Consider the following 19,497-nt stretch of genomic DNA (forward strand, 5'->3'; position numbering starts at 1 on the left):
TTTTCTGTTTGTTGCTTAGTCTCATCAATTTAGTTGTGCAAGAAAATTCCATACTTTGGAAAAAAGAGGGGATGCAGATGTAATCACTTTTTTCTTCAATCATTTATAGCTGGTTGTTATGACAATGGGAAACACTACCAGATAAACCAACAATGGGAGCGCACCTACCTGGGAAATGCCTTGGTTTGTACCTGTTACGGAGGGAGTCGAGGCTTTAACTGCGAGAGCAAACCTGAACGTAAGTGGTGGGAGCCTGGCAGTTAGTATCTTAATATATGGAGAACTGGTGCCTGTTAATTAAACTTAGCATTGGTAATAAATTTTCCCAATAGAATTATCTGTCGTTTCCTCTTTAAAAACTGTTAATAGCTGCTTCTATTCGCCTTTCACATATTACTTCTACCTTTAAAACAAAAGAACCAATGTGTCCCAACGTAATTCCTAGAGTCTTTTTGTTTTTATTGTCCCAAAGTTGTTGATGAGAAAAAGGAAGATTTTGTGTTCTCCCTCCAAAAGAACTGTTTATAAATTTTTAATTTATTAGAAAGGAATTTCAGATCTTAAACTGTAAGATTATGGGCCAGGAAACTCTTTGGGCACTATACTGTAAAGTGATTTGTCAGCTGCAAAAAAACCACTAACCACTTACTTCAAAGTGCCCATTCTTTTAGGACCATTGTTCTGTTTCTCTTGTAAATTATAACAACTCCTACAGAGAAGCACTGATGAGGCTAGAATGGAAATAGTAGGATTAAGAAATGACAGTGCCTGGTGGGCCGTGGGGCTCTTCAAATTGTTTGCTTTTCATGTGGACCTTGGTTTGACTGAGTCAGAGGTGTCTACGGCCATACCACCCTGAACGCGCCCGATCTCGTCTGACTGAGTCAGAGGTCAGAATCTGAAGCCCTCCTTCAGCCAGTCCTAAAGTAGGACTTAGTACAGCTTTTTCCTAAGGGCCCGAGAATCCTTTCCAATAGAAACTCATTTACGTAAAAGTGGAAAACTGGTCAAAATTCAAAAGCTGAGCTTCATTAAAGCCTGGGGTAGAATCTAGATCTCCCATTTTAATTTGTTACATACTTCCTGGTACCACGCTACTCACAGAATGGAAGGAAGGCTGAGTGTTTCTTTGGATGGGATTAGTGGAATAGAAAAGCTTTTACATATGTGGGGCTCACATGGACTTTCCTTCTCTCTTCAGCTGAAGAGACTTGCTTTGACAAGTACACGGGGAACACTTACCGAGTGGGCGACACTTACGAGCGCCCTAAAGACTCCATGATCTGGGACTGTACCTGCATCGGAGCTGGGCGAGGGCGGATAAGCTGCACCATTGCAAGTAAGAAAGACTTTCTGTAAACTAACGCTAAAATATCATGTATGTGAATTTCTCCATTACCTTCGCTGTCACTCTCTGTTATGCATGACTGGTTTACCCCTAGGGGACCAGTTGCTCTTCTGTGGTCACCCAGCTTGTTCCCGTGCTTCTGGAAGATGGCTGTGTGCACAGGTGGAAAGAGTCTGTGTGGACTTAGGAGTACCCAGGGGAATCTCTTGAATTCCATTTCAGTAAGATATGCTCAGAGGAGTTGTCCGTTTTATATTACCTCAGCATCTTCTTCAAGCCAGACTGATTAAGTGATTATCTGCAGTGATTAGGAAGATGGTCTGGAAGAGTGAATTAGCCATTGTGTGTTCTGCTCTTGCTTGTGAGGCAGAGACCTGTTGCATCTCACGGATACAGTCTGGTTTCTTTGTAACCTATAGTTTTTACCCAGGAAGCAAATCTCTCTATCCCCAGGGGTAGTATGGAATGATTAGCTTACTAGTGTTTCCAAGGACCTTTGGGGACTGTGTTGACCCTCATCAATTCTAGTTTAGCCAAGGCAGTCTTTCCACTATGATTCACTGGATTACCAATAGGCTCTATTAACAAAGCATTTTGTTTGTTTAATCCATCTTTTAAGTATAAGTTACTTGAAAGGCTTCTTTCCAAAAGAACAAAGCAGTCCCTTGTGAACAGACCCAATCAGCTTTCCTCACATTTAACATTAGGGTTTATTCAAATTTGTTGGCAGTCTTAAGAGTCAATGGTCCGTAGTGTTTAGAGTCTAGTGGGCATCAGCCTTTGGATGGGCCACTGTGTTTAACAGCTTAGAATAGTACCCAGATTTCCTTACCTGAGAAGTAGATGTCTGTTTGATTTCCACCAATATGACATTTTTTATCCTCAGGTAAAATATGGGCTCTCCCACTCCAGAAAGCTGGAAAGCTCTGCCCGATGTGAGGTGATCTTTTCATTCAGTTAGGCTCAACCTGCTGTGGATGTGGGGAGGTCATGCCTGCTGGTCTTTCTTTTCAGCTTTAGGACCCAATTTCCTGTGATCTCTCCAAGGAACCAGGATTTATGACCTCTTTCTTTGCCATTCAGTTTTCTGTGTGATTTCCCATTGTGCTTAAACAAGACATTTAATTGAATGACCCAAAGTGACCAGCCCTGTTAACTTTTCCCCTGCCTCTGATGAGAAAGCTGTTCTCTGGATCCTCACTTTGGCTAACCTAAGTACATACTTAGTACATGGGTGGAACATGAGACCTTTTCTTTTCCTTTCTTTCTTTTTTTTTTAATATTCCCTGTCTCTAACATTTGCTTTTTGTCTTGAACAGACCGTTGCCATGAAGGGGGTCAGTCCTACAAGATCGGTGACACCTGGAGGAGACCGCATGAGACTGGTGGTTACATGTTAGAGTGTGTATGTCTTGGCAATGGGAAAGGAGAATGGACCTGCAAGCCTATAGGTGTGTGGCTCTGAGGGATGAGTGAGAGGTGGGAAGTCATGGTCACAATGTTGGGGTGAACCAAAAGCCACGTGGACACGAGATCCGAATTCTAATTCAAAAAAGAATGAAATGGAAATTTTATTTCAAATACTGGAATAGTTTATAATCCTGAAGGATTAAGATTCTTAGTAGTCCTGAAGTCCCGAAAGAATCAGATCAGAAAGTACTAAGCATTGGGGCGCCTGGGTGGCTCAGTCAGTTAAGCGGCTGCCTTCGGCTCCGGTCATGATCCCAGGATCCTGAGATCGAGACCCGCATCAGGCTCCCTGCTCAGCGGGGAGCCTGCTTCTCCCTCTGCCTGCCTCTCTGCCTACTAGTGCTTCTATCGCTCTGTCAAATAAATAAATAAATAAATAAATCTTAAAAAAAAAGTATTAAGCATTGATGCAAGTCTTAATTTTGTTTCAAAAGCACAAGATAGAATTGAAAGATTTAGGAAGAAGTCATTTCTTTTGTCTAATACCTGGTCTCAGATTTCTCCTTGGTCAAGACGTAAATTATTTAAAAGAAAAAAACAATGGTACTTAAAAAAAATGTATTTATCTGAGAGAAAGAGAGTAGGGATTCGAGTGGGGGGGAGGGGCAGAGGAAGAGGCAGACTCCCCGCTGAGCAGGGAGCCCAATGCGGGGCTGGATCCCAGGACCCTGGGATCATGACCTGAGCTGAAAGCAGACGCTTAACCAACTTGAGCCACCCAGGCGCCCCAACAATGACGCTTTTGACATATTTCTTTCTTGGAACATGCTGGACCGAAACAATATTGTGTGTCCTCTGTCACACCTTGGTGATTTTTTTCTTCACAATAAAAATTTTTGAGCTTCTTTTGGCCTCAGTCTTCAGTTGAACTCTAAATACAAATCTAAGTTTCTGCCTATAACTTTTACTCTGTTTACTTCTTGTTTGTGAATTCAAAGGCTTTTATTTTGCTTTGTGTTGTAGCTGTTTTTACAGCAATCAAGGTTTCAACAGCTTTCTTGTCTTTTTTTTTTATGCATTCATAATTAGGATTGGAATTGTGCGTAGTCTCCCACAGACAAGCACATACATAGATTGTTTTCACTCCAGTAGTGGTGTGAACAGTGGTCCTAGCTGAATGTACACAGTCCATGTACTTATTAGGAGAACAGGATTTCTGCCTGCCAGCTCGGCTTGAGCTTTCTTTCGCTTTGGTTACTTACAATGTGCTTAGTTACAGGGCGTGCCTTTCTTTTTAACAGAGTACCACTTAAAAAAAAATGTGGCTGGATTTTTGCTTACACGATATACTTTAAATTACAAGGAGACTGCACATTTCAAAATAACCCTTTTTCCCCCCTGTTTTTCATCCAAATTTCCCTACAGCTGAGAAATGTTTTGATCACTCTGCTGGGACTTCCTACGTTGTTGGAGAGACCTGGGAAAAGCCATATCAAGGCTGGATGATGGTGGATTGTACTTGTCTGGGAGAAGGCAGTGGACGTATCACCTGTACTTCTAGAAGTATGTTTTAACTCTTTATGCTCAAGATGAGGCCAGGTATTGTTTTCTGGATTCCTAGAGAAACTTGTAATGTGATGTCACTTGGCACACACCCGATAAGCCAGCAGGCTTTGGTAACATTTGGGTGTCGAGAAAGATCCAACAATCAACTTATTCTGCTTCTTCAAAGAAAAGGAAAAAGTTTAATAAGGTCTTAGGCTATCAGCTACTAAGAAAGAACCCAGATATTCATTTAAAGGCCAAATGTGCCGTGGACCTGAAGATTAGTTGCAAATGTTTAATCTAAATTATCACTGAGGTATTTTCCAAGCATTAAGAGCAAAGAAATCATTAAAATAACATGCAAATACCTTTTTGGGCATGTATATACTATTTTTTTTTGAAGATTTTATTTATTTTTTTGACAGAGGGAGACACAGCGAGAGAGGGAACACAAGCAGGGGGAATGGGAGAGGGAGAAGCAGGCTTCCCGGCGAGCAGGGAGCCTGATGTGGGGCTCGATCCCAGGACCCCAGGATCATGATCTGAGCTGAAGGCAGATGCTTAATGACTGAGCCACCCAGGCACCCCAGTATTTAACCATCTTAAAATATTCATCATCCAAATTTGAATTCTTTGCTAATAAAAAAAAAATAAGTCTTTCACAGAAAGTGATAATAATTCTGACAGTCTTTCCGAGAAACTTGCTGATTCATTAGATCTTTTGCATTTAAAATCTTATTACGATCGTCAGACTTTCTAGACCTTGGTGGCAATGACTCAACCCCTCCTCTATTCTTTAAAGCTCTTCTAATAACAAGTTTGAGAAAAGTTCCTCAAAGAAAAGTCGTTTATTCCAAAGTCCCCACTGTGTACAGGGTGGTATAGGAACACAAAACTGAATTGGACATTAGCCCAGCCTCTGAAGAGCACTTAGTAAGTAGGTCAGGGAGATGAGAAAGGCTTATACATATTCGTCTTCTACAAGGCCCAATATTAAGGTCTTCAAGACAAATACTGAGAATAGTGCTATGGGGGTTCAGGGAAGACCATCCTATTAGCTGGGGATTTGAGGAAACGCTGTAAGCAGCCCTAATATCTTCATCCAGACCTCTCTTCTGGTGGTAAATTAATGTGGATGTGTATGTGTGTGGACTTACATCAACCATCTACTTACCTTCTCTCATCCAGTGCAGTGACTTTCTGATTCATACACAAATCGAATCCTCTCCTCTGTCATTGTAGCATATGGACAAAACTGGATTCTGACTGAAACAATCTATTTGCCACACAGACTGACAGCAGTTTAGTTACAAATTATAAAATTCCATTTTTCCATGGAGGGTTACCACCGAGCAATTCAAAAGAAGCCATTTTATTGGTGATTTTAAGTAGGTGTGTGCTGTGGAAGGGGATAAGAGAACATTTTAATCAAAGAAGTTGGTGGTCCCCTGAATTTTCTTACATAACAAATGAAAAAAGAGATGCTGCTATCTTTTTATAGCTTCTTTGGGGCAATTGGTGGAGACCTTTTGAAACCTACTTGCCTCCCTATTGCTTCTTATTTTCTAAAGAAGGTCCCCTGTTGAAAGGCTGGGTCATATATAGTAATTACCAGGAGAAAGCGGGGAGAGCCTGGGAAGGAAAGAGAGGGAAAAACAGAAAGCCAGGGAATGAATTTGATCAAAGGACCAATGTGAAAACAATTAAAAAAAAAATTAACAATGAAAGATGATGAAAAAGTATTTTGGCAAACAGGGAAGTGAAACAAGACTAAATCATACAAAATCACACATCTCCCTTTCTGCTGGAACAAATGGAACCCCATCTTTCAGAAGGTCGATGCCTGTGGCACCAGAGCCAGAATAAACATATCATCAAAGAATAGCTCACCAAACTTTAAACTACAACCTTCCTCTTTTTGGGTTGACTCTGGTGCCTTTGTCCAGCTTGACCTGATTTGCATATTTAAATGCTTCCTTTCTGACACAGACAGATGCAATGATCAGGACACCAGGACATCCTACAGAATTGGAGATACGTGGAGCAAGAAGGATAATCGGGGGAACCTGCTTCAGTGCATCTGCACGGGCAACGGCAGAGGGGAGTGGAAGTGTGAAAGGCACGCGTCTCTGCAGACCACGTCCACCGGTGAGGCACAGAACTAGCAGGGCCAGACACAGGAAGGCATTTCAAAAAATATTTCTGCAGATCCATCTATCCTTCGATGTGCCATTTGAGGATGAGTTGCAGGGTTTCTGCTAATCATCTGAGTTCATTGACAGATTGTTGGTTATTAAGACTTTGTTTCATATCAAGTTTCAAATTTAAATAAAAATGAAATAAAAGTAGGTCTTAGGGGGGAAAAAGCAGTTTTAGCCCCAAGAGATTAAACGGACCTTTAAGGAAATGCTAATATTATAAAACCTACACAGTTTATATAGAAATATATATACGCACCCATATACATTCCCATGCAGATGCATTTTTAATACCTAAAGGGGATTTTAATGGAAACGAAAGAGTTATGATGAGTTACATGACTACTTGATTCTTCTGCTAGGACAAGGGAAGAAAAGTACATTTGTTCTTTCTCAAAATGGAATACATTTCCTTGTCCTGACATTCAGCTCTCTTTGTAGCGGAAACAATCCTTTATGTGTGGTTTCCATGCTCCAGCAAACTTTGTGGCATTCCATAAAATAATGCACAATCATTTTCTTCATGTATGGGCATTCACAATTTGAGAAATTCAGAGGAGGCCTAGAGATGAGAATGAAAGACACAATGTCTAAGCATTTAAAACAAACAGACAAAAAAAAAAGTTTTCATTATTTCTAGTACAAGAACAAGATCTTTGCCTTGTAGCTTATTTTGTAAGAGTCTGAAGACAGATATGACAATAGAGAATGTGTGCTTGTTACTATTCTTAATATGTTCTCATCAGGTTTTCACTACATAATGTACTAGCATTGTTGCTTAGCCTTTTATCGATCAGTCATTTAGCTAAAAACATTATTTGTTTAGCTTCTTCTCCCTTTGATGAGTTTTCATCTTATTCTGAGCACTTCCAAAGGTGAACAAGATTAGATTTGACAGTATCTTTGAATTATTTGATTATCATCAGTGAAATTACTGCCAACCAAAAAAAGAAACAATTACAAATATCAATCTCCTGAAATAGTTTAAGAGGGTAATTGGGGTTTAACGGGGTAAAGATTCAATAAATGTCCATTTTTATTTATGGAAAAGGTTCTGTTATTCAAAAAAGTTTGGGAAACATTGGGATAAACAAAACGGAACCTCCTTCTGTAGGATCTTTATGTTCCTTTGCACTGTGACTCTTCTTCAGTGGAGTATATAAATACAGATGCCGTCTCCCGCATGAGTGTGACCTTGGGACCCGTTGTCTGTGAAGTGTCTTTGAGTTCTCGGGTTGAGCAGCACTTAGGTAGATGCTGAATTCAGTCTACCAGTTATCCTGGCAACAGTTCTGGCTCTTCTTCTGTGGGCCTGGCCTTTGGAAGAACAGATTTCCAAAAGCTTAAAGAAAAGATCAACATACTCTGTTGTCTTACTCTGAAAGGCAAGCTGTGTTAAGAGGATTGATTGGTTTTAGAAACACACACACACACACACACACACACACACAAATTCCCAAATAATCCTGGGGAGAAACAAAATGTGGAAGGAGGGGCAACTTCTAGAGAATTCCAGGGCATTCTCTGATGAGCTCAGAGTTACACAGATGACCATGAGTCTGCTACAGAGTGGTCGGCACTTCTCAAAAACAGTATCAGGAAGAGAAACGCCCAGTGACATTGAACTTATGGGAGCTGCTAAGAGAGTGAGGGTGAGGTAGACCTTTCCAGCAGAAGGGAGAGGCATGAAGACAGCACAGGGTATATGAGGCAATGAGGGGATGAGGCATAGAGCAAGGAAGGAAGTGGAAGGGACTTAGGTGTGGAGGATTATGGAGTGGACCATGAGCTTCCTGGAGTGAGTGAGGAATTGTCGAGGGCATCTGCTCTGTTGAGTGACAGGATAGTATCTGTGATATAGAAATATAATCCCAGTAGCTCCAGATGAGCTGGAAGATGGAGACCATGTGGTGGACTTGTACAGATTATTTCCTAGGCTGAGTGTAGAAGCTAATGCCGAAAGGGAAGGTCATTTCTTTTCAGTTCAGGTCAGTAACACCATGGATTTTAGAGTGATCAGTATGGGACCCTGAAGATCCCAAGTCCAGAAGGGGTTAGTTGCTTTCTCTTATCCAGCTTTATGACTGTCCTTTCTCATGCCCTTAGGATCTGGCCCCTTCACAGATGTCCGAACAGCCATTTACCAGCCCCAGCCTCACCCCCAGCCTGCTCCGTATGGTCACTGTGTCACAGACAGTGGTGTGGTTTACTCTGTGGGGATGCAGTGGCTGAAGACACAAGGAAATAAGCAAATGCTTTGCACTTGCCTGGGCAATGGAGTCAGCTGCCAAGAGACAGGTCTGCATCAACTTTTCAAAAAATAGTACTGATAACTTTTTATTACTTAATTTTTGAAAGGCAATACATTCATTTACCAAAAAAAAAAAAAAAGAAAGAAAGAAACAGTAAAACAAACCAGAAAAGCTTATAATCTTTCCACCCTGTGATAACAACCAGGGTTGGCATTTCATATATTTTCTTCTAATCTTTTTAATCTATGTATTTTTCTTTCCTGTAGTGGGAATTCAACTGCTATGTATTATCTTTATTTGTCTAAAATGTTGTTACAAGAGGGTTGCCTTCTGAGTAGCAAATCAACCATATCTTAGATTATAAATCGCGAATTTCTGGAACTTCACGATGTAAACTTCTCTCAACAACCTAAAGCTATTTCCTCTGGGCTACAACACTGTAGTAACGATAACAGTAACAAACGGTACACTTGACTTTTCCCCGAGAATAGCCTCATGTGTTAATTATTAAGGCACCAACAGAGTTGTCTACATCCCTCCAGTATACCTTGAACAGCATTCCTAATGAACCGGTATTGATATACCTTTACAAGTGGGGAAACTGAGGCATGGCAGCAGAGGTGGCAACAAAGGACACGGGCAAAAGAACCCAGGCATCCCTCTAGGCGCAAAAGGCAGGTTTCCTGAGTAACACGTTTTGACCGATATTAACGCAGTGGTGATCTCTACTAACAACTTGAGGGCACACGCTTCCGTCTCAATTAAGCTAGAAAGAAGCAACTACTGGTGGGAGAGAAATGCAGCCTTATTTACCGAGACACTTTTGGTTGTGCTTGTAGCCGTCACCCAAACTTACGGTGGCAATTCCAACGGGGAGCCGTGTGTCCTACCGTTCACCTACAACGGCAGAACTTTCTACTCCTGCACCACGGAAGGGCGACAGGACGGCCACCTATGGTGCAGCACCACCTCCAATTATGAGCAAGACCAGAAATACTCCTTCTGTACAGACCATACCGGTGAGTCTCCCCAGGGGAAAACACAACAGTGAGAAAAAGCCATTTCTCAACCCTGTTTTCATTGGCCAGCCTTCTAGCCATTCCATCTTGAGGCTGCCGAAGAAGTAGCACTTTTGTTCAGTATGGACCTCAGAAACGTGAAGCTAACTTAGCCGTTGAAGATCCTTCTATGTTCCCCAGTCCCCTTGGGAAATGACACCAAGGGGAATGCCCTCCAGGTCCATTATTTTTGACACAGTTGGGATTATGATGTGGTTAAAGATACAGGTATATTAAAATCCATAGGCAATCCCACAGGGCTCAAGAATATACAGGATGGACGCTGGAGAGCTTTTGCTGCTCTTCTGGTGAAAACTATGTCTTATTCAAAGCAACCATTTGATTTTTTCTCTTTTGGCTGGGAAAATGAGAGTGAAATTGGATTTAAATCTGTTTTGAAGGTGAAGGTGAATGCGCTAGGGAAGCTTGCAGCTCTATGATCAGGCATTCTTTATTCGGGGGTAGACTCCCTGTGAATTAGCTCCAGATACCCGGCTCGCTCGGAACCTCCCTGTAGTTACGCCCTGCTGTGCGCCACCAAGCTCTGTGGTCATGTTCGTCTTCCTATTTGTGTCCTCTTCTGGGCAGTTTTGGTTCAGACTCGAGGTGGGAATTCCAATGGTGCCTTATGTCACTTCCCCTTCCTGTACAACAACCACAACTACACGGACTGTACTTCTGAGGGCAGGAGGGACAACATGAAGTGGTGTGGAACCACACCGAACTACGACGCTGACCAGAAGTTTGGATTCTGCCCCATGGCTGGTAAGATGGAGCCCTGTAGACACCCATTTATGGAATAAGACAGAAGAATAGTGTCCACTTTACTCCCAGTTCACCCATTCACTCTTAATTTTCAGACAGCACAAAACTTCATAAGATACACTTACACATCTGTGTAAGTATATATATTATTATATATATAGTATATATATAATATATAGTATATATCTATTATATATAGTATATAATTATTTATGTAAGATCATTTTGATATAATTTAATGTCCAAAAATATATAAATACATTAAAAATACTTTTTAAAACATCTGGAAATGCCAATTTTTCACAGGTTTGTCATTTGTAAGGAGTAGACAACTGAGCAGCTTAACGCATTTCATGTGTAACTGCTGTAGTCACAGACCTACAATATTTACACATAACTATGATTCAACTAGAATAAACTGTCTCACTTATGAAATACCAAAATGGCCCAAACTGTGTTTTCTGACAAGTATGGGACCTTTTCTGGCTTCAAGGGGGATCTAGTTAGTATGAATGGTGAAAGAGGAGCCAATACCGTTTGTTTTCAAATTTCAAGAACCCCATAGATTACATCTGATCTTCTATTTATAGAACCAAGAACCACGCATTTATCGTCAACTGTCCGTATAAGGCAATGAAACCCAAGAACACTACTTATATTCACTTTCATTTCTTTCAACAAAAGAGATTATTGGATTTAGAAGAAAACCACGCTTTTGCTTGCAATTCTCTACCCAAACACATAGTTTCCCTTTGGGATAGAATAGACTGGAACTAGAAAAAGTTACGGGGCAGTCGTCAACATCAGTCTTCTAGAACAATGCAGACCTGTTGTGTGAATGTGTAGGTATTATCATGGTTTAACAGCCTCCCACCCTTCCTGCAATGAATCCCCACAACATGCTTCACCTTTGGACTAGGTTTGCTCTCTCTGGGACTCAAAACTCTACATATGCCCAGAGCAGCACTGAGACTTCTTTGGGGCACGCCAGACTGCTTCCCAAGCGAGAGTTCTTAGGATAACCAAGCTGGATGGATAATACCACGTATGTTTTTAGACCTTGTGATCATTTCTTCATCCATTTCCCTACAGCCCACGAGGAAATCTGCACAACCAACGAAGGGGTCATGTATCGCATTGGAGATCAGTGGGACAAACAGCATGATATGGGCCACATGATGAGGTGCACATGCATTGGGAATGGTCGTGGAGAATGGACTTGTGTTGCCTACTCCCAACTCCGAGGTATGCTTGCTCATTAATGAGAGCATTTGATAGGAACAAGAGCTCAGAGAGGACCAAGTTTGTAGGTGAAAACTTGTACTTTACCAGAAGCAGGAGAGCAAGTATGCAATGCCACGCCATGAGTCTCCTGTGCATGATGAGCTTCTCAGGTTAGGCAGCCAGTGGAGAAAAGCTGGCAGAGCAATTCTAAAATTCTGAAGCATTCCCATGATGTGAGTACTTCCACTGAGCTGAGAAGATGACTCCAAAGGCTAGAACACAATCATCTGGTCCTTTTAGCTTTTAGTTATGCCATTAGAGTCATGTCTAGAAAACATTGGATAATTTCTGTGAAGAAAAGAGACTTTGCTGTTTTTTTAAAAAGATTTTATTTATTTATTTATTTCTCCAGAAAGAGAGAGAGAGAGCATGCACACGAGTGGGGGGAGGGGCAGAAGGAGAGGAAGAAGCCTGACACGGGGCTCTATCCCAGAACCCTGAGATCATGACCTGAGCCGAAGGCAGATGCTTAACCGACTGAGCCGCCCAGGTGCCCCGAGACTTTGCTGTTCTAAAATCAGACCCTTGCAGATCCAAACTGAAGGTGACAGAGAGACCTATTTCTTTTGCTCAGTGCAATTTTTTTCCTTTGGATCCTAGTATATAATATAGGGATGGCAATTTATTAAAACCATTTTAGTACTTCTGTTTCTTTGATTTAAGATTTAGGTAGAACTCTGAGCTAATAAATAGTTCATGTAACTGGTATGTTGACATTGGCCTGAACTTATTCTCCTCTTGTGGGTAACTCACTCCAGTAATAATAATTCCATATGACATTGCAGAATTGAAAGGAACCCTAGAAAGACATACAGAGCAACTCTTCACTTTCCAGATGAAGAAGCTGAGAGACCCAAAGGGGGAAAGTCATTTTCTCAGGATCTGACAGAGAGTTAGGAACAGAGTTGGCCTAATTTTCTTTTTAATTTCACAAATGCCATAGATGTTATTTTATTTCCCAAATCCAAGTATCTCCCCACCCTGGCCATTCCAGAGATCAGACCATCACGCCCTGCTGGGTGCTCCATAAGTATGTTTGATCTTCCTCCCTATTTCTCAGAGCAAGCAGAGATCTGAAGGACATTATCAGCTAAGCAAGAACTTTTCCAAAAGTAAAACACACATTTGTTCAAAAATTGCCTTTCCACAGGAAGGCATATTTTACCACATTCTGTAGTTGTACGTACTTTGACTTCTGATATTTAAGTTTATAAGAAAGAGTTTAAGAAAGTGAGAATTATTTTTTTCCAAAAATTGTATTCCTGACCAAGCTTTGAAAAAGTATTAATTCTGTGCTCGTAGAAAAGTTCTTTTAGTGGGAGGTGTTGATAATTTAGTGGAAAAAACTGTATGCTTTGAAAAGCATGGTATTAAAAAAAAAAAAGAAAAGCATGGTATTTTGGGGGCACCTGGTAGCTCAGTCGGTTAGGCATCCCGCTTTTAATTTCAGCTTGGGTCATGATCTCAGGGTTGTAAATTCGAGCCCCGAGTCAGGCTCCTTCTCATCGTGGAGTCCGTTTGAGGTTCTCTCTCTCCCTCTACCCCTCCCCCAGCTTGCATATGCTCTCTCTCTCTCTCAAATAAATAAATGTTAAAAAAAAAAAGAAAAAGAAAAGCATGGCATTTTTTAATTTCATCGTGAAACTTAAAAAAGCTCTCCACCTTCCCACTGGTTCCTAAACAGATCAGTGCATTGTTGACGACATCACCTACAACGTGAATGACACATTCCACAAGCGTCATGAAGAGGGACACATGCTGAATTGTACCTGCTTTGGTCAGGGCCGGGGCAGATGGAAGTGCGATCCCATTGGTAATTAGCCCTCATGTCTCTAGATGGTTTTGGATGTTGGGACTAGTTAACGAGTTTCAGATAAGGAGAGCTATTTCATATTACATCATTGAATTTGACTCCAGACTTTGATCAGTGGTTTGTAGAGAGCTTTGTAAAATCTTTTCTCTAATCATGACCCAGTATATCAACTTGATATTGGTAGTTATCTATTACTGAGTTTGGTAACCCATTCAGGTTTATTTTAATGGAATAGAATCAGTTCTTTGGTTCTGAATCATAAAGAGAATCCATGTTATGGAAGAGAACCTTCCTTTGCTGACTGTGCAGATGCTCATGCCATTAAATACCTCCTTCCAAATACTTTATTTTTCTTGACTGCCCTTTATAATAGATCTAAGCAAATAGGGAAGGTTGAGCCTTAACAGAGCTGCAGGCCAGCTTTAAGGTAATCCATTAATATTCCTTTACTAAAAGAGACCTGTTGCTCACTAAGAAACCAAACTGGTCAGATGAGTTTCTTTGACCTGAGATTATCAAAGCCTGAGAGGTCTTTTCAGAAACTGCTCAGCAAGTATTAACTAGATTAAAATCTAGTTCATCCATTTACATGTAAAATTAAGCCCTCCAATCTTTAAAGAGGTATATAAAGTGTTATTTTGTCCTTACTGTTCAAATGGTAAATCAGTTGCATTATAATGTAGGCAAAATAAAATATCTGATTTAGTTTCTCAAATTGGTACTCAAAATGTCAGTATGTCCTAAATCTAAATCATAAAATTTTTATTTAGAATACTGTCTTTTTAGAAGACTAAACATTTCTTCCAGTGGGTACTTGTTTACCGCTATTTACTGCCAGTTGTCCTGTAAGGTAAAAGATAGGAACAAAATATTTTGTAACCGTGTATACTTGTAAGGACAGTTGCAAGTTTCCATTAAAACTAAGAACATATGCTCCTTGCTCACTTGCTGGAGACACTGAAATTCAGTTTGTAGCTCTCCATCTTTAGTGCTGCTTCTTTCACTTTGTATACATTTTAGACCAATGCCAGGATTCAGAAACCCGGACATTTTATCAAATTGGAGACTCATGGGAGAAGTATGTGCATGGCGTCAGGTACCAGTGTTACTGCTATGGCCGTGGCATTGGGGAGTGGCATTGCCAGCCGTTGCAGACTTATCCAGGTAAGTAGTTGGGGTAATGCAAACTGACCACTTCCACCTGAGTTGTAAGAACTGGGCGGCATCATTGTTTTTAATCCTCTGATCCCTGCATTGGCCTCCTCTCTCTTTCCCATCTTTTTCTCCGATCATGATCTAATAATCAGATTTTTGACTCAAATGATTTTCTTTCCTCCCCAGTCAAGTACAAGATGTGCCAGGCTGGGAAAATGTGCCTGTGTGTAAGTTTGTTTCTGAACACTGTAAAGCATTCCATTAGGTTAAAACAATCCGGCTAATTTGATCTCCCATCTGCACGTGGGAATAGAAACCATGCAGTGAGCTACGCTGGAAGCGAAGTGTTGGGACTTTATGTTATGACTCTCGACAGAGAGGTTGCATACAGGGATGTTGTGGAATACAATGTAGGGTATGTGTGTTCACTCAACATTTCAGCCAGGGCCTCTTTGTGTCAAAATTTTCATCTGTTTGATCAGTTGGAGTCTAGAACAAAGTATTCTGGGTCAAGAGTTGAGCAATTTGGTCAATTTTCTGCCCACGCAGTTCAAATACTCCCAAATGTTTATTGCTGGGGTTTTCTTTTTTTTTAAGGTCACAAGACATAATGCCTAGCTGTAGGTGTGATTAATTCATTGTAGGAAAAAAAACAGTTTTTTAAAATTTAATTATAATAAGATGTGGTGAATTATGAGGCTCTCATCTTTAGGTACCAGTTTCTTAAGCAATGCAGAGGTGCAAATCCTCCTAGACCTCTGTTAAACTTTAGACTTGAAACATGGCCTGCATTCAGAAACAAAAACAAGTTTTCAGAGCTTCAGAACCTGCCTCTGACAGAAATTAAGATTAAGTAAACTAAATGCCTCCATAGTGTAGTAAGAGATTCACTATTGTAGAGAACCAGGTATGGAACGATTTGGCCCAAGGTAGAGTTTGCCAAAGACATGGGTCCTGGCTGTACGTGTGGTGAAAGAGATCCATGTCAAATTCCACTCATCATTTTCTCATTTGTAAATTGGGGGAGATTAAAGCTGATTGCCTTTAAATTTCCTTCTAGCGCTCACCATCTAACAGATCTCTGATCCTAAACACTAACCACCCAGCTACACCCTTTCCACAAACTTGGAAGAAACCTACCTCTCCCTCACCATCAGTCACTGTCAGGGCTGTCGAAGGTGACCTTGCCTTACAGGCTCACAGCACAAATTAACCTGGCTCTTAAACTGTATTTCATGGAGGATTTGGGGGTAGGAATCACTTAAAATATATTTTTTGTTGTTTAACAATTTTTTTAAAAATCTGACTGCAGGAAAACCTGAAGTTCAGAAATTATATAATTGGTTTTCTTCTTTAATGGGGCAACTAAAGGATAGAAACTTTTTAAAGAAACACTCTCTAGTTTCTATGTTTAGGATTGTTATTGGTGTGGCAGTTTGTCGAAAATTGTCCTCAAATTTAGAGAGAAATTATTTTCTCACTCTTTTAAAACGAGCCTATTCACAAAGCGACTCATTGGAAGCATTTTGGTGGACATGACAAGGGTGAAATCCAAATGGGAAGGAAGGGAGCCTTCTGCTTTGGAGTTTTACAAGTTGACTTTGCTCCTACTTTTTAAAAAGGGTCAGAGGAATGCCCAATGAACATGGAGGAGGGGATTTAGAGAGGGGATTGGTGTTTGCCCTCAGTACGAGGTTGGGCGCTTATCTCTGTGCCTGGTTTGCTCAACGGTTCATGCCTAACACACGGGGCTTTATGAGTGTGGGAAGAATAAAGGAGCCACAGATGACCAGCAGACTGTCTCGGAGCCTTGCCCTGTTGGCTCCTCCTACAGAGAGGATTTGGTGGAGTTGTTCAAACTAACAGAAGATAAGAGCATTTGGTTTGTCAATAAACAACTAGGAAAGCACAGATCTCAGCAAATAAAGTAGAGAAAAAAGGACTGAGTTGCAAACTCATAAATATTTAACTTCCCCAGGGTCATCGTTGCTGGAAATGATTCATTTCAGCCTAATTTTAAACTGATTTTTAAAAGTATACACGTCGTGTTGTATTTTTACTTAACTGTCTTATGGTTAGCCTGATCAGACTGAGTAAGAGAGGGAGTCAAGTTTTTACAATGGTAATTGCTAGTATATACCAGTTAGGTTAATTTTAGTTTTATCAAATTCAACTGACGTAAATGATGTCAGAATTTTTAGATTTCCTGTTTTCAGATCATATGTAGATTAAGGTAGAGTGGTAATCAGAATTTAGTTGACCTCACAAATGATGGACACGGTCTCTTTTCCTTCTGAACAAAAATATACTAAATGCATGAAATCCACACTGCCATTCAGTGCAGCCCCCTTAAAGGTGGGCTATGGTACAAGCGTAAATTTCAAAACCTACGATTTCGAACCAGTGCTTGAAGTTTTAGAAAGAAAAACTTCTGTAGTTTTGCTCCGTCACGGCGGTACAAGCCACTGAGTCGCCTTTTCGTTTTCTCACCCTCCTCCTCATGGACCCAGGAACATGATTAGGGTTAAAGGTGAGCAGTAAAGGACAATTTGTATTGTCTTTCTAAAACTTAATAGACATTTTACCATCATAAACTTTTGCTTTTAATTAAAGGCTGGTTTTTTTTAGAGCAGTTTTAGGTTCCCAGTAAAACTGAAAGGTACAGAGCTTTCCCATATAGCCCTTGCCCCCACACATGCACAGCCTCCCCTATTACGGCACCCCCCAGTGGAGTGGTGCATTTGTTACAGTCGAGAAATCTGCATCGACACTGTTTTCACCCAAAGTCTATGGTTTACGTTAAGGATCACTCTTGGTGTTGTACATTCTGTGGCATCATAAACTTCTTTCCTCCCTCAAAATCATGATTGCCAAACTAAGTAAAATACATATCAGGTGTGTCCTTACTTAAGGAAATTATAGTAGGACTTCTTTAGAGGATTGATATTTAAACAACCTTATGCCAATTATTGTGAATAATTTAAGGACGTGATATTCCTGTATTTACTGATGTTCACAGAAGTCACATCTCTGACATTTTGCTTCATTACTTGTCTTATTTATTTAAATTTATTAAATTAAATAAATTTAAATACGCTTATTTATATTTGTGAGGATCTTTATGAACAGAAGGGGTAACTTAAAAAGTGACATGCAGTTAACTTCTGCCAATTGATTAAAACAAACATCCTGCCATGTTCTGTGAAATATACATTATTTTAGAATGGAAAACTGAGAATTTTATGCATGGGTTTTGGTGTTCAGGTGGCTTAGAAATATGTGCACTAAATGAAATTAAGATTCAGAGAATAGTTGTTAGTCTTCAACCATTTTGAATTATTCCCAAAACTTTTGAGTCTACAAAGATATAGAAGTTTTGTATTTGTTCTGCCACAGAATACTTTGTTTTCAAAGAGAATTGAACAGCAAAGATAATAAGTAAGTTTGAGGGGCGCCTGGGTGGCTCAGTCGTTAAACGTCTGCCTTCGGCTCAGGTCATGATCCCAGGCTCCTGGGATCAAGCCCCGCATCGGGCTCCCTGCTCGGTGGGAAGCCTGCTTCTCCCTCTCCCTTCCCCTCTGCTTGTGTTCCCTCTTTCACTGTGTCTCTCTCTGTCAAATAAATAAATAGAAATCTTAAAAAAAAAATTAAGTTTGAAAATCACTATTCTTTTTTTCCTAAGAGCTTTCAGAAAACTTAAATCTGTTAACAAGCCGGTGAAATGCTTTACGAAACTTGCAAAATGTTGCTTTTTTTTTTGTTAGAGTGGCAGTTAGAAATTCTTGGAAAGGTTATGACAAGGAACTTTATTTCTAATAAGTAGAACATTGATTGGCATCATAAAAAAAGACAGTGTTTAGGAAAAAGATGGTGTTCTGTTCTGCAAGCTTAAATTCTCTAGCTATTTCATTATTATCCTAAATGGAGTCTACACTATTAAGAAATTAATTCTACTTCCCTTATATGGTTTTTTCTTAAAAAAAAAAAAAAAAGAAGAACCAAAACCAGACTTTGAATTTTGTTGGAAACAGTCATACATATCAAGATGTGGAAATACTGAATTTAGTATATACTTCAAAATGCCATTTCAGTTGGTAACTGCTTTTGGGAAAAAAAAAAAGTTTGACCTCTTAATAATTTGAGCACTCAGTAGTAGGATTTTAGAGTATACTTATCAAGTAAAACTAAAACTAAAACTTTCCCCCTAACTAATAGGATGCTTAGGCTGATAAATAAAACTGAGTCTTGGGGCATCTGGCTGGCTCAGTCAAATGAGCATGCAGCTCTTGATCTTGGGGTCATGAGTTCGAGCCCCACGTTGGATGTAGAGATTACTTAAATAAAACTTAAAAAAAAGAAATAAAACTGAGTCTGTAATTATTCATTAAGGATTCTATTTCATTAGAAATATGTGTGCTTTACATCATGTCATATAGCCTTTGGAATGTTTCCTTCTTAGGGGGTAGATGTATTCTTGATGAAAGCCTTCACAAACAAGAATTTGCTTTAAAGAAGTTTAGTATGATAAATAAATAGAGCTTGGGTTTTGTGTCCCTTTATTTGGCTTAGAGTAGTTTCACAATTTTCTCAAAATTCTTACTTTGAAAATGGAGAGGAAAGCAAACTGAGGCATTTTTCAAATTTTATTTGCTATAAACAAGTTCTATTT

At 40.0% G+C, this 19,497-nt stretch overlaps 1 protein-coding gene across 12 annotated transcripts in view; it reads left to right on the forward strand.

Annotated features, from left to right (window-relative positions):
* The window catches only part of FN1 (fibronectin 1), a 66,736-nt gene that overhangs the window by 1,024 nt on the left and 46,215 nt on the right, over window positions 1-19,497 (forward strand). For all 12 annotated transcript variants that reach the window (XM_025891968.2, XM_025891973.2, XM_025892014.2 and 9 more), the window contains exons 2-12: window positions 110-238; window positions 1,202-1,339; window positions 2,668-2,799; window positions 4,184-4,321; window positions 6,293-6,451; window positions 8,608-8,799; window positions 9,593-9,772; window positions 10,400-10,576; window positions 11,669-11,821; window positions 13,545-13,673; window positions 14,694-14,837. In XM_025891968.2, the coding sequence (XP_025747753.1) occupies window positions 110-238; window positions 1,202-1,339; window positions 2,668-2,799; window positions 4,184-4,321; window positions 6,293-6,451; window positions 8,608-8,799; window positions 9,593-9,772; window positions 10,400-10,576; window positions 11,669-11,821; window positions 13,545-13,673; window positions 14,694-14,837 (1,671 nt within the window). The remainder of the gene's footprint in view (window positions 1-109; window positions 239-1,201; window positions 1,340-2,667; window positions 2,800-4,183; window positions 4,322-6,292; window positions 6,452-8,607; window positions 8,800-9,592; window positions 9,773-10,399; window positions 10,577-11,668; window positions 11,822-13,544; window positions 13,674-14,693; window positions 14,838-19,497) is intronic.

This window comes from Callorhinus ursinus, unplaced genomic scaffold (genome assembly GCF_003265705.2).
Source record: "Callorhinus ursinus isolate GAN/ISIS: 27379988/994484 unplaced genomic scaffold, GSC_fseal_2.0 scaffold2, whole genome shotgun sequence".
NCBI classification, from domain to species: domain Eukaryota; kingdom Metazoa; phylum Chordata; class Mammalia; order Carnivora; family Otariidae; genus Callorhinus; species Callorhinus ursinus.